A 15,099-nucleotide genomic window follows, 5' to 3' on the forward strand; every position below is an offset into this window, starting at 1 on the left:
GACGGTAGCCCTCGAGGCTCCTCTGTCCATGGAACTCTCCAGGCAAGAATCCTGGAGTGGGTAGCCACTCCTTTCTCCAGGGGATCTCATTGACCCAGGGATTGAACCCAGGTCTCCTGCACTGCAGGCAGATTCCTTACTGTGTGAGCCACCAGAGAAGCCCCATTAACACATCCACACATGCACATGTTAACATTTATTTATCAAATGACTCCATGCTTAGAGAATTCACCTCATCACACGCTGACCAGAAAAGTCAATGTTTTAAATACTATGGAGCCTTTTTTTAACTCAGGGCTGCATTTTAAATTTCTTTGACCAATCCAATTTCCAAGATCGTCATCAAACTACTTCTGAAAGAGGCTGGGCAGATTGAAAGACAAGCAAAACACACTCCTCAAAGAGTTGGACACGACGGAATGACTGAACAACAGCAATCTCTGACTCAATGGGCATGAGTTTGAGCAAATTCAGGGAGATAGTGATGGACAGAGAAGCCTGGTGTGCTGCAGTTAACGGGGTCGAAAAGACTCAGACACGACTCAGTGACTAAACAATAGGTGAAAACAATATTGTTATCAAATTGGTGGGTATTAGCAACAAACAGTTTCAAAAAAGGTGTCCATGATACATAAGAATCATCAATGGTTAGAAAATCATGATGTCTGATATGAAAACACTATTTTTTAATTCCAACAATTAAAATCAATCACATTTCCAGAGTCATTGCTTTAGTAAATCCACAAGAAGAGGAGAAACCAAGGTAGCAATGTCAGTTACTGGCTGCTGATAACACATGGCTTCAGGATTTAACTCAGAGCTGGTAACCTTTGCTAACTAAGCTCCTAACCTGCTGAAAATCTGACCTGAGTGTGCGTTCCTGAGAAATTGGAACTAAAGGAGAACAGAGGTAAAAGATGATCTCAATAACATTTGAAGTTGTCTTTGTAACCTTGAGCAAGGTTAAGTTCTCTAGGATGCTTTCCATTAAAAGCAGCTAAGAATACACAGAACCTAAAAGTGTTAAAATATGAAATAAGATTTTATATTTCAACAACCCAGCAGTATATATTGATGTATGCAGTAAGTTCTCAGCAAATGGTAGCTATTACAATAAACATTATACCAATAAAAATGAACAAACAACTAGAAGTGTGTATTTAGTTCAATAAAATACAAATTAAAATGATCTTTTTGGCCTATCAACTAGGGAAGTATTAAAAAACAATAATATATATTGTTGGCTATACAGTGAACATACTTATACATTGCAGGTGAGTACAAATATAAATTGAAATAATTTTCTAATGGACAATTTGGCAGTGTGTATAAAATACTGAAAAAAATAAACATTCTTTTGAAAAAGTCTATTTCTAGGAATTTAACCTAAGCCATTTTTTGAATGTCTAAAGATATGTCTACCCATGCATATTTACTGCAGTGTTGATTACATGTGAAAGTGAAAGTGTCAGGCTCTCAGTCGTGTCTCACTCTTTGAGACCCCATGGACCACAGACAGGCTCCTCTGTCCACAGAATTATCCAGGCAAGAATACTGGAGTGGGTAGACTTTCCCTTCTCCAGGGGATCTTCCCAACCCAGCGACTAAACTCAGGTCTCCCACATTGCAGGCAGATTTATATATCTAATAATAAAAGTAAGCAGATTTTAAAAAATAGATTATATTAAATTACAGTATAATCACCCAATGACTTTTATGCAAACATAAAAAGTCATGATATGATCTTAAGACCTAAATATAACCAGTGTAAAAAGTGAAACAATGCAATGGTTATGTCTTCTTTTCAAAAACAAGATCACAGCTTCTATCCTGGTTTAAAATTCAAATGAGCACATATACCCACCTACACAACACACACACAGGGGCTCACTGTTCCTCTAAGAATTTCTCCCAATATTTGTTTTCTTTTGAAAAAAGTCTTCTTTCTTCAGTTTAATTCAGCTGAATATAGCATTCAAGTGCACACAGCCAAAGACATAGCCAATTCATGTCTACATTAGCTTTCAGCATTAAGAGCTTCACTAAGAATTTCAAAATAGCAAAATTATGTCTCACAGTGCTTGAATGTCTTGTGGGAAAGTGTCTTTAGGTGGGCAAACTGTATAGAATTTAAGATACATAATTGAGCTCTATGGAGGTGAAATGGTTTCCTCAAATGAGTCTCGGAACTTTCTATTACACCAAACTAAAAAAGTTGCGCATCAGAGATCCTGTATTGCTATGGTTCCCCAAATACCCTGAAAATGAGGATCTAAGACAAAATTGTCAGCTTTTGAGGAGAGTAAGAATACCCATATGTGACTTCATGTATTTGTCTCTAACTCCTAAATAAGCCTGTATTCTATGTGCTGTTCAGTACCTCGTCAAAGATGCTTCTCAGATCTCAGGTCCAAGAAGCGGTATCTACCCTGATGGTTTGGTTCCTCTTAGAAAACAAAAGTTGAAAGAGCCATCATTTGTTTTTCCCTTTGACGTAACTGTTAGGAAGAGATGTTTTCAACAGGTCGGTCTTTCTCATCAGGGTGTCTCCATATGCCCTGCCTCACCCAACACTCCTTATATGACTCAGAAGAGGTGACAAGGGAAAAACTAATCTCAGGCAGAGCTAACTACCTCAGCTAATTCCCAACAGTAAAGCACTCTGCCTCCAACACTTTTCCCCTGCAGCGTGTAATCTTTTGAAAAATCCTGTGTGGTACCCAGTATTTCCTCTTACTTCCATACAACCTGTAAACTGAGACTCAGAGGCTTAAGCAATGGACCAGGATAAACTAATCAGTAAGTGATGGAGCCATTTTTGCTCCAAAATCTATGCATTTTCCATTGTGCTATATTACCTGATATAAAGCACTGTGGTGTGAATTCAGTCTTGACAGAAATTTATAAGGGAGAAATCTTCTAATGCAAATTACTTTCCTCCCAGTCTATTTTTCACTTGCTTAATTCCATTTCCTGAATTGTTCCTACACATTTGTATCTAAGACATCTTCCAGAATTACCTGTTACAAAATAAATAATTTATGATTTCCCACTTTTAATGCACTAACACAGTGTTCTATAAAGCACAATTTATTCTCCCCTCCTATCTCTAAGGATAATTCCTTCTTTATCAACAAGGCTAATAAAACAGTGTATCATCTGAAAATTAATTTGTTGTTGTTGGTGTGGGAGTGGAATATAGAGATTTCCACTATTTTTCTTGGTATATCTAAGAAATGGATTAACTAACCAAAATGACATTGTTCTGCCTACAGCTAGTTGCCAAAGGCCACGTGAAATTCAACCAAGAACTACAGGCAACAAAACTTGTATGTCATTATTCCAGATAATATCTTAACATATCAGATCCCAGGCAACTAATCAAAATTTTACTGTGTTTATTTACAGTAAAATGTATCAGCTATAGGGTGCTTTTTTCAGTCAAATAATGTCTTTGTAACGTTCAGATAATTCAGACAGAGTGTTGGATCAATATGATTTCACAGTATTTTAAATCACATTTTAAATCACCAGACTTCCCTGGTGGTCCAGTGGTTAAGACTCTGTGATTCCACTGCAGAGGGCATGGGTTTGATCCCTGGACAGTGAACTTAAGATCCCGAATGCCTTGCACTGTGGCCAAATAAATAAGTAAATCACATGCAAACTGATGTATTATTTTTTTATTTTCAGCAGCATTCTTTTCCATAAAATAACCTAAGATTCCCCAGTTCTACTTCTTAGGACGGCATATCATTTAATAATCTTCAGATATGTTTTAGTACACTACTCTATCCAAAATCTTACCTCTGCTCTTAACTCATAGACCACTCTGTCATTGCTGTTTTGAGATTTTGACTCTTCCCTTATAAGTCCTGATACTTCTTCCATTTCATTTTTATGTTGACCATGAAGAATGTCAAACTGCCAAAAGAAAAATTCATAATCACAAATTACAAAGGCTGGTTCCAGGATTATTCATATTAGTCTTTCATTTTGCTTTCAGTTTTTTTTGTTTTTTTTTTTTTGTGGAATCTGATTGGTTTTGTTGTTGCTATTATAGGTTTTGCAGCTGAACCGTGTACTTCTTTACACTTGCAGCTGAAAAATCCTGTGTTGGTGGAAAAGCAAATCAGCAAATCTTCATTAATCTAAATTCACCAATTGAAAATTAGACAAATCTCCATTACCTCCACACATTCTTAATAATTGATCAACCGGATTCTAAACTAATCCAATTAATTCTGATCTTTCATTCTTGAATATTAATGCCATAGTATTCTTTGTAATCCTACTTATGTATATTTTCTATGAAATATAAATAGTGCATAGATCATAGCAGAGATAAATTTGGGCACTGGAAACAATACATCTATATGACACTCAAGTTTGTAAGACATATGTAGAACATCTATAGAAGATGCCAATTAATTGCCATAGAAAACTATGGCAGGAAAATGATATAAACAAACTCTGGCACATGCAGACAATGGAATATTATTCAACACTAAAGAGAAAAGAGCTGTCAGACAAATGAAGAGACATGGAGGAAATTTAATGGATATTACTAAGTGGAAGAAGTCTATCTGAAAAGGCTACATACATAAAGATTCCATCTTTATGACATTCTAGAAAAGGCAAAACTATGGAGACAGTAAAAAGATCAGTGGTTTCCAGGGACTGGAGGAGGAAGGGATGAATGCTTGGAGCATAGAGGATTTTTAGGGCAGAGAAATTATTCTGTATGATAAACTCTAATGATGGATACATGTTGTTACAATAGTGAAGGTCACTCAGTTTTGTCCAACTCTGAATCCCATGGACTGTAGCCCACCAGACTCCTCTGTCCATGGAATTCTCCAGGCAAGAATACTAGAGTGGGTTGCCATTCCTTCTCCAGGGGATCTTCCTGACCCAGGAATCGAACCTGGGTCTCCTGCATTGCAGGCAGATTCTTTAACATCTGATCCATGAGAGAAGCCCATATAGTTATACATGTATAACATGTTGATATGTATTTGTCTAAACCAATAGAATGTATAACACCGAATGAACCTTAAAGTAATTTGGGTGACTGTGTGTCAATAAATGAATAAATGAGGTGAAGGATTTTGATAATGGGGAAGCCACATATGAATGTGGGGTGGGAATTACATGTAAGTAAGTGTAAGTGAAAGTCACTCAGTCGTGACCGACTCTTTGCAACCCTATGGACCATGGTCTACACAGTCCATGAAATTCTCTAGGCCAGAATACTGGAGTGGAAAGCCTTTCCCTTCTCCAGGGGATCTTCCCAACCCAGGGACTGAAACCAGGTCTCCCCATTGCAGGTGGATTCTTTACCAGCTGAGCCACAAGGAAAGCCCAAGAATGCTGGAGCGGGTAGCCTATCCCTTCTCCAGTGAATCTTCCTGACCCAGGAATCAAACTGAGGTCTCCTGCATTGCAGGCAGATTCTTTACCAACTGAGCTATCAGGCAACACCACCTTCCATTCAATCTTGCTGTGAACCTACAACTACTGGGAAAAAAAATTGTCTATAAAAAGAAACATAAGGATGAGAAAAATCCTAGAAATGCAAACAATGATTTTCCCCTGTAGCCGTTCTTAGAAGTTTTCAGCAGGATCATAACATTTGATATACATTTAATATGCGGATATATGCACATGTGCTTTTTGTTTTGTTAACATGTTTTTTTCATACTATGTAGATAAATATTTCCAGAATTAAAATTACATAATTGGCACACAACCAGACAATAAATCAGAATATAAAATCTATCATTATATCACTTATGTAAAATTTTTAAATAATGTTACTCATGTTATTATTGTTAATAATAATATTGCATGCTTAGTCACTCAGTCATGTCCAATTCTTTGCGATCCTATGGACTGCAGCTCATCAGGCTCCTCTGTCCATGGAATTCTCCAGGCAAGGATACTGGAGTGGGTTGCCATTTCCTACTCCAAATAGTAATATTAAGCATATACTAATCTCAAGAAACCAGGCTTGATATATAGTTCCTTACTTAATGCTGACAGTAATCCTTTGTGTTAGGTCTGATTATTACCCCTTAAAGAAAAATAAACCATATTTTTACTAGGCTTAAGTAACATTCCCAAATTCACAAAGCTAATAACTGGGGGAAGAAAATTTGAGAATGTTCCTGCCAAATTCATTACCTGAGTTATTAATCATAAACCAATGCTCCATCTATAATTATAAAACTTAGTGTCTTAATAATTTTCTGAAAAGCAATAAGCTTATAGAAATAGATAGCAGAAGGAGCATAACAAAAGACACCAACACCCCAACATACTAGAAATGGACCACAGTGAAAGGAGGAGCTGATTTGCCAACTACACAAAGGCTCCACGTCCAGTGCTGGTAATGTGGAAAATATACCATGCGAGGCAGGAGTGCAACAGGACATCATGCAACAAAGTCCACTAAACGGCTGTCTCCACACGTTTCTCTCCACTTTCATGTCGGTTAAATAGACAGCGTGGCGTTAATCGCTGGCCAAAATAAAATAAAGGTCATTTTTCTAATAAAAGAATAACAAAGTGCAAGCAACAGGTTTGAGACTGGTCATCAGAATAAAATTTAACTCATGCTGGTAATTGAGTGCCCCTCATTTCACTTCTGAAATCTTGGTCATTACTTCCCAGGGAACTAGATCAATAATCAGCCCTTCTGTTGTCAACAGAACTTTCAATAAACCCCTCAAAGGAGAGAAGAGGGAGGAAAACACATTTTCATACATGGCAGTAGAGGGAATCCACATAAATTACCTAAAATAATTCCATTTTATTTCATCATTGTGAGTGGAAAATCAAGGATCTCTGGACATCGGTAGAGCCTCAAGAGTATTAAAAAAATGTGACCAGGACTAAGGAATAGAATGTCTGATTAAAAAAAAAAAAAAAACAGGAAAAATGATACAATTTCAGATATGAAAGAGAATGTTTTATTAAAAATTTAATCACTATCTTGAGGAAAAAATGCATACATAATTGTTTTTATTGTTCATGTCCAACTCTTTGTAACCCCATGGACTAAAGCATGCCAGGCTCCTCTGTCCTTCACTATCTTCTGGAGTTTGCTCAGATTCATGTCCATTGAGTCAGTCATGCTATCTAACCATCTCATCCCCTGCCATCCCCTTCTCCTCTTGTCCTCAGTCTCTCCCAGCAGCAGGAAAGAATGCCTCTCCAATGAGTCAGCTCTTCACATCAGGTGGTCAAAGCATTGGAGCTTCAGCTTCAGCATCAGTCCTTCCAGGGTTGATTTCCTTTAGGACTGACTGGTTTGATCTTGCAGTTCAAAGGACTCTCAAGAGTCTTCTCCAGCACCACAATTAGAAAGCATCAATTTTTCAGGCCCAGCCTTCTTTATGGTCCAATTCTTACACCCATACATGACTACCAGAAAAACCATAGCTTCGACTATACAGACTTTTGTTGACAAAGTAATGTCTCTGCTTTTTGATATGCTGTCTAGGTTTATATATTTATAAATATATATTACATTCATAAATTAAGGGCAAAGCTATTTCAAATTTTAAAGAACAATAAAACAACATTTTTAGCATATGCTTAGTCATCCTTCCTGCAAATAAAATTTACTAGAAGAGTTATAAAACAGAGTTAAATATTGGAGGGTACCCATTCCCTTGATGCATTCAATCCTTTGGACAGCTCATGCACACTCATGGTACTGCACGTCAATCAGAACTCTAACAACCTCCAAATGTCTAGTTCCATCCTGAAGGTGTTCCCCTGAACTCCTGATTCACACACCCAACTTTCTACTTATCACTTCCATAGGATTCCAAAGCTTAACATTTTGTAAAGACTAAGTACTTCTCCTTCAAATGTTCCTCTGCTGTGCTGTGCTTAACGTTGCTCAGTCATGTCCAACTCCGTGCAACCTCATGAACTGTAGCCCACCAGGCTCCTCTGTCCATGTGATTCTCCAGGCAAGAACACTGGAGTGGGTTGCCATGCCCTCCTCCAGAGGATCTTCCCAACCCAGGGATTGAACCCAGATCTCCTGCATAGCAAGTGAATTCTTTACCATCTGAGCCTCCAGGGAAGGGCAAGAATACTGGAGTGGGTAGCCTATCCCTTCTCCAGGGGATCTTCCCAACCCAGGAATTGAACCAGGGTCTCCTGCATTGCAGGTGGATTCTTTACCAGCTGAGCCTCCAGGGAAGCCCTGTTCCTCTGCTAGTCTTTGCCATCTCAGCAAAAATCACTTCTATCCTTCCCTTTGATCAAGCCCAAAATATTTCACTTATGCTTAATATTTTTTCTTTGATGTGCCATATTCAGACTAAAAACAAATCAGCTAAACTTAGCCTTTACATAATTTACTAAATCCATTCACTTTCTAACTTCACCACTACTGCCCTGGTCAACCACCATGATCTCGGTTATTTTAATAAGCTGCCACACTCTCTGCTTCTCCTTGTGGATCTGTATTTTCTTTCTCAACACAGCAGTCAAATAAAGCTTTTTATAAAGTCAGTCAAATTATGTAATTCCTATATTCAAATCTTTCCTCAGGCTTCCCAATCCATTCAGAGTATAAATCAAAATCTTTATTAGCCTCTTAGTTCTATAACCCTCAGTTCTGGTCTCTATTTATTCCAACCCCTAATTCTAAACCAGCCACTCTGACTTCATGTTTCCTACAGACTTCAGACAAGCAAGAACAAAAAAGAAAATAAAAACAATAAATAAAATATTATAGAGCTAAAGCAATTAAAATATAACAGAAAAAATGATTAGCATATTAATGAAACAACTATACTCCCTCCTATTAAAACAATGAGTTATTTTCTTTAACAGGTTCTTGCTGGGGGCAAATTACTGAATTCTTCCCAGCCTTGTTTCAAATAATGAAAACGAAAAGAGTGGAAAACAAAATGGAATTCTAGTTTCCTTCCTACTCTAAAAGATTCTAGAGTCACAGAGTTCCCCAACCACACCTTGCTACATTAGAAATATCTTTGTAACATAGGTAAAGAAAAAAATGAGTTATTTTGATCATTTAAAAATATTTTGAACTCAAAACCACCTTAATTTTGCCACTTAGCTCTTCAACTTAAGGTTTAAATTAATGGTGTGTGCTTAGTCTTTCAGTCTTGTCCGAGTCTCTGCAGCTCCATGGATTGTAGCCCACCAGGCTCGTTCATGGAATTTTCCAGGCTAGAATACTGGAGTGGGTTGCTATCTCCTACTCCAGAGAACTTTCCAGACACTGGGATCGAACCCACGTCTCGTGTCTCCTCCACTGGCAGGTAGATTTTTTACCACTGGCACCACCTGGGAAACCTTCGGATTAATGGAGCTATAACTAAAAATCTCTATTTAGCAACTGAAAAGTTAAAAGTCATGGACAGGCAGATGCTAAAAGTTATTAATTCAGCAGAATTATGAGTGTCATCCACAAATGATATATCACATTCGTTAAATTGGATATGACAGAAATAGGAGGTGTCTGATGAAGGGAATGAGTCAGCATCAGAAAACATTTTCCAAGTTTATGTTCTTTTATGTAAAATTCATTTAAGTGTAGTCTCTTGCTGCAATAGTTTTTTTTGAAATTGCATCATAATATAATTCCAAAATTCCTCTTCAAAGTTCCTCTTTTCACACTGCAGTATTTGTGAAAGGTTAAATCAGGCAACTTATCACATCTCTGACTTCAGAAATATCTGCCATAATTTGCTTCTGGAAAATTAGCAACGTTATATGTAAATGTTTACTTTAATACATTTAGATTAGCATAGAGTGGAAAATCTTTCTGGGGAGGATGTCTAGAAAACAAAAATATTGTGTAACATAAATTAAAATATTTTCTTATTTAATCGGATAATATAGGAGAAGGAAAACGCATTCAATGTTCAGTTAATCACCAAACATCATGGTTTCTTTCACTTGTATATTTCTCAACTTTCCACATCTCTGCACATCCCCCACCAAGCTTAGAGCATCTGATTATTTCTTTCTGGATTACGTGACAGACTCAGAACCGTTTTTTCATCACCCATGCCTTCCAATTTCTTCTTTACACTAAACTTTGAGTCATTTTTTATTAGAATCATATTGACCTTGGTCAACACACTTCAGTGGCTCTTCGCATTGCTTTTATGTTGATACATAACATTTATAATTTGGCTTTGGGGATAAGTATTGACTATCAGCTAGTTCAGAATATATGACCAAGTGTTTAACAGTTTGGCAGGTGAGGATACCAGATTCTCATGAAAAGTGAGGAATGTAGGAAGGAGACTGCCCCAGCAGAAGGCCATGCAGGCACCTCCCTGGTGCTCCAGGGGTTATGACTTCACCTTCCAATGTAGAGCATACAGGTTCCATTCTGGACAGGCAGCTAAGATTCTACATGCTCAAAGCCAAAAAAAAAAAAAAAAAAACCAGGAGAAGGCTCTCCAAATGCCACTCTCCCAGGGACAGCTAGCAACAAGGTTCAGCTCTTTCAAATAATTTGAATTAACCATAAGCATATAGAGAAGCCTCTGAAATGTCATCACTTATAGATTCAAAACTTAGTCAAATATTCTTTTAAGTAAACTTTACCTAATTCCTTCCCTCAGCCTGAAAAAATGGTAGTAAACAGGCTAAAGGATGTGTAACTACCATTAACCCAAATTTTACTGTATCTTTCAAGTAAAAATAAAACACTGATTTTAGTGGTCTTTAAACTCTTTTGCTCTCATGCTAAAGTATCCTTTACGTTTTTAAAGTGTGTCTTAAAATATTATATTTATTTAGATTCAAAAAATAAAATTTCTGGTGAATTTTATCTATTGACATTTTAAGTAAAATGGTTGTATCATGCTTCACGCTGCTGCTGCTGCTGCTAAGTTGCTTCAGTCATGTCCGACTCTGTGCAACCCCATAGACGGCAGCCCACCAGGCTCCCACGTCCCTGGGATCCTCCAGGCAAGAACACTGGAGTGGGTTGCAATTTCCTTCTCCAATGCATGAAAGTGAAAAGTGACAGTGAAGTCCCTCAGTCATGTCCAACTCTTCGCAAACCCATGGACTGTAGCCCACCAGGCTCCTCTGTCCATGGGATTTTCCAGGCAAGAGCACTGGAGTGGGTTGCTAGTTCCTTCTCCAATGCTTCAAGCAATGACATATAAAAACTACATAAATGTGATATTCACTCTCATTTGTTAAAAAAATTATATCATTAATTTTATTTCTTAAACTTTTATTTCTATTCCTTCTCTTTCATGTCATCACACTGTAACATGTGTTTATACTTGAAAAGGTTTTTACTCTATAAGATGCAATAGAAATATGTACATAAAATATGTATGCATATATTACGATTGTAAGGTTCCAAATGTTAAAAAGTGTATCTTGGATTGAATTATTTTAAAGATTATTTCAGGTACATGGTTTTGTAAAAATAAGACCAGATAGCACATATTGTGATACATAATTGTTAAATATAAATTAATCCTTTACTGGCAATGCATCTTTTAATGAGATGGACACATTTTTCCAATTAATTTGTGTATCCATGGATGAAATTACTTATTGATAGAAATGAAATAAGAATTATCATCAGTTTTATTTATTCTTTTTTAAATATGAACCCTGAGAAAGTTGATCACGTATCAGTTTGTTAGTGCTATGCGGACATCCAAAAACCACATGCTTCTTATAGGAAGAATACACTACCTAAGAGAACACTCTGAAACAATTACTTACATTAAACTTATTGATCCAACCAACCTTTTATAAGAAATATAGAGGACAGAGAAACATATTAAATAGCACCACAGGATGCAATCTCTAAACCCCAAAATAAAACTTTACAAGATAAGTGACTTGGCTTTTTAAGTAAATTATAAAAAGGAAAAAAGGAGAAAGAAATATAAAGAAAAACCTACATATTAAAACACACTTACAAAGACATATCCAATTAAAATGTCTGAGCTTCATTTGAGTTTTTATTCAAATGAGTCATCTGTGAAAATAAAATTGATGTTTATTTAAAAACTGGACATTTGAACACTGAGTATTTGATATTAGCAAAGTAATGTTAATTTCTCAGGTTTGAAAATGATATTGCTGTGTTTAACAAAAAAAGAGGCCTTATGTTTTGAGATATAAGTGAAAATGCTTCCAGATGGAATAATGCAATTGGGAATGGGGATGAAGATCACAGAGGTTTAAAAAAGTCCAGCCATGAGACAATAATTACTAAATATAGTGTATGGGGTCCATTGGGGTTCTTTATAGTATTTTCTGTTTTTGTATATAGAACATGAAACTACAGAACATTAAAGTTTTTAGGGAGGCAAAAGCATGTTTTAGATTTTTAATTTTAGAAAACAGGATTTTTAAGGATTAGCATCGTTTAATTCTTAATTAAATATTACCTGAAGCTGCACATAATTACCATAGTGTAAGACTAGAGGAAAACAACAGAATGGGAAAGACTAGAGGTCTCTTCAAGAAAATTAGAGATACCAAGGGAACATTTCATGCAAAGATGGGCTCGATAAAGGACAGAAATGGTATGGACCTAACAGAAACAGAAGATACTAAGAAGAGTTGGCAAGAATACACAGAGGAACTGTACATAAAAGATCTTCATGACCAAAATAATCACGATAGTGTGATCACTGACCTAGATCCACATCCTGGAATGTGAAGTCAAGTGGGCCTTAGAAAGCATCACTACGACCAAAGCTAGTGGAGGTGATGGAATTCCAGTTGAGCTATTTCAAATCCTGAAAGATGATGCTGTGAAAGTGCTGCACTCAATATGCCAGCAAATTTGGAAAACTCAGCAGTGGCCACAGGACTGGAAAAGGTCAGTTTTCATTCCAATCCCAAAGAAAGGCAATGCCAAAGAATGCTCAAACTACCACACAATGGCACTCATCTCACACTAGTAAAGTAATGCTCAAAATTCTCCAAGCCAGGCTTCGGCAATACCTGAGCCTTGAACTTCCAGATATTCAAGCTGGTTTTAGAAAAGGCAGAGGAACCAGAGATCAAATTGCCAACATCTGCTGGATCGTGGAAAAAGGAAGAGGGTTCCAGAAAAACATCTATTTCTGCTTTATTGACAATGCCAAAGCCTTTGACTGTGTGGATCACAATAAACTGTATAAAGTTCTGAAAGAGATGGGAATACCAGAACACCTGACCTGCCTCTTGAGAAATCTGTATGCAGGTCAGGAAGCAACAGTTAGAACTGGACATGGAACAACAGACTGGTTCCAAATAGGAAAAGGAGTACATCAAGGCTGTATATTGTCACCCTGCTTATTTAACTTCTATGCAGAGTACATCATGAGAAACGCTGGGCTGGAAGAAGCACAAGCTGGAATCAAGATTGCTGGGAGAAATATCAATAACCTCAGATATGCAGATGACACCACCCTTATGGCAGAAAGTGAAGAGGAACTAAAAAGCCTCTTGATGAACATGAAAGAGGAGAGTGAAAAAGTTGGCTTAAAGCTCAACATTCAGAAAACGAAGATCATGGCATCCGGTCCCATCACTTCATGGGAAATAGATGGGGAAACAGTGGAAACAGTGTCAGACTTTATTTTTTGGGCTCCAAAATCACTGCAGATGGTGACTTCAGCCATGAAATTAAAAGATGCTTACTCCTTGGAAGGAAAGTTATGACCAACCTAGATAGCATATTGAAAAGCAGAGACATTCCTTTGCCAACGAAGGTCCGTCTAGTCAAAGCTATGGTTTTTCCAGTGGTCATGTATGGATGTGAGAGTTGGACTGTGAAGAAAGCTGAGCGCCGAAGAATTGATGCTTTTGAACTGTGGTGTTGGAGAAGACTCTTGAGAGTCCCTTGGACTGCATGGAGATCCAACCAGTCCATTCTGAAGGAGATCAGACCTGGGTGTTCTTTGGAAGGAATGATGCTAAAGCTGAAACTCCAGTACTTTGGCCACCTCATGCGAAGAGTTGACTCATTGGAGAAGACTCTGATGCTGAGAGGGATTGGGGGCAGGAGGAGAAGGGGACGACAGAGGATGAGATGGCTGGATGGCATCACTGACTCGATGGACATGAGTTTGGGTGAACTCCGGGAGTTGGTGATGGACAGGGACGCCTGGCATGCTGCGATTCATGGGGTTGCAAAGAGTCAGACACAACTGAGCGACTGAACTGAACTGAACTGAACTGAAGACTAGGAAAAATCAAATACTCATGTTTGAATATATTTTATTAGGGCTAAAGTGTGTGATTTAACTTCACCAAGTAAGAAATTAGTACCAACTTTGGTAATAATGAAAGAATATCTTTCTTTTCTGCAAAGTTTTAGAAATTGAAATGTTTTTCTTTGTTTTCCTGTTTAGTCTCTGTCTCTTGATGACCTATACATCTGATGACCTATGTATCTGACCCTGGTAGCTCAGCTGGTAAAGAATTCGCCTGCAGATTTCAATAGTCGCGGGATACTTGAACTGCGGGAACAGCCGCAGCTCCGGCGGGCTGCTCGCTTTCATTTCGGGGGCGTCCTTGTCCCTCCACGCCCGGCAGTTCCTGCCTCCGCCTTTCTCAGTCTTCGTCCTATACGGTCCTGAGCGGACGGGCAATTAAAAAAAAAAAAGAATTCGCCTGCAATTCAGGAGACCCCAGTTTAATTCCTGGATGGGGAAGATCCCCTGGAGAAGGGATAGGCTACCCACTCCAGTAATCTTGGGCTTCCCTAGTGGCTCAGATGGTAAATAATCCACCTGCAATTCAGGAGATCTGGTTTCAATCCCTGGGTGCGGGGAGCGAGCTCCGTCCCTGGCAAAGGTCATGAGGAAGGAGGCTTGGCATACGCAAAGGCAGGATCAAGCCTCAGGAGTCTCCCTGGAAATTCTCGAGCAATCTACCCCCAAAACCAGAGTCTGCCTACTTTCTGCTTTGTGCTTTCAGCTACACCTCTGACTTTACGGGGGGCTGTCTGCCACTACCTCTCTCTGAAAAAAGAGTTAGCTTACAGCTCCAGTTAATAATTCTTGGGTGTGACAGTGTTTCAACCTACAAACTCCTTTGGAAGTCCTCTAGCCTGCCTGAATA

The 15,099-nt window shown here is 38.0% G+C and overlaps 1 protein-coding gene across 2 annotated transcripts in view; it reads right to left on the bottom strand.

Annotated features, from left to right (window-relative positions):
* The window catches only part of CCDC102B (coiled-coil domain containing 102B), a 280,832-nt gene that overhangs the window by 195,359 nt on the left and 70,374 nt on the right, over positions 1-15,099 (bottom strand). For both annotated transcript variants that reach the window (XM_010862314.1, XM_010862315.1), the window contains exon 5: positions 3,808-3,924. In XM_010862314.1, the coding sequence (XP_010860616.1) occupies positions 3,808-3,924 (117 nt within the window). The remainder of the gene's footprint in view (positions 1-3,807; positions 3,925-15,099) is intronic.

This window comes from Bison bison, unplaced genomic scaffold (genome assembly GCF_000754665.1).
Source record: "Bison bison bison isolate TAMUID 2011002044 unplaced genomic scaffold, Bison_UMD1.0 scf7180017864481, whole genome shotgun sequence".
In the NCBI taxonomy this organism is placed as follows: domain Eukaryota; kingdom Metazoa; phylum Chordata; class Mammalia; order Artiodactyla; family Bovidae; genus Bison; species Bison bison.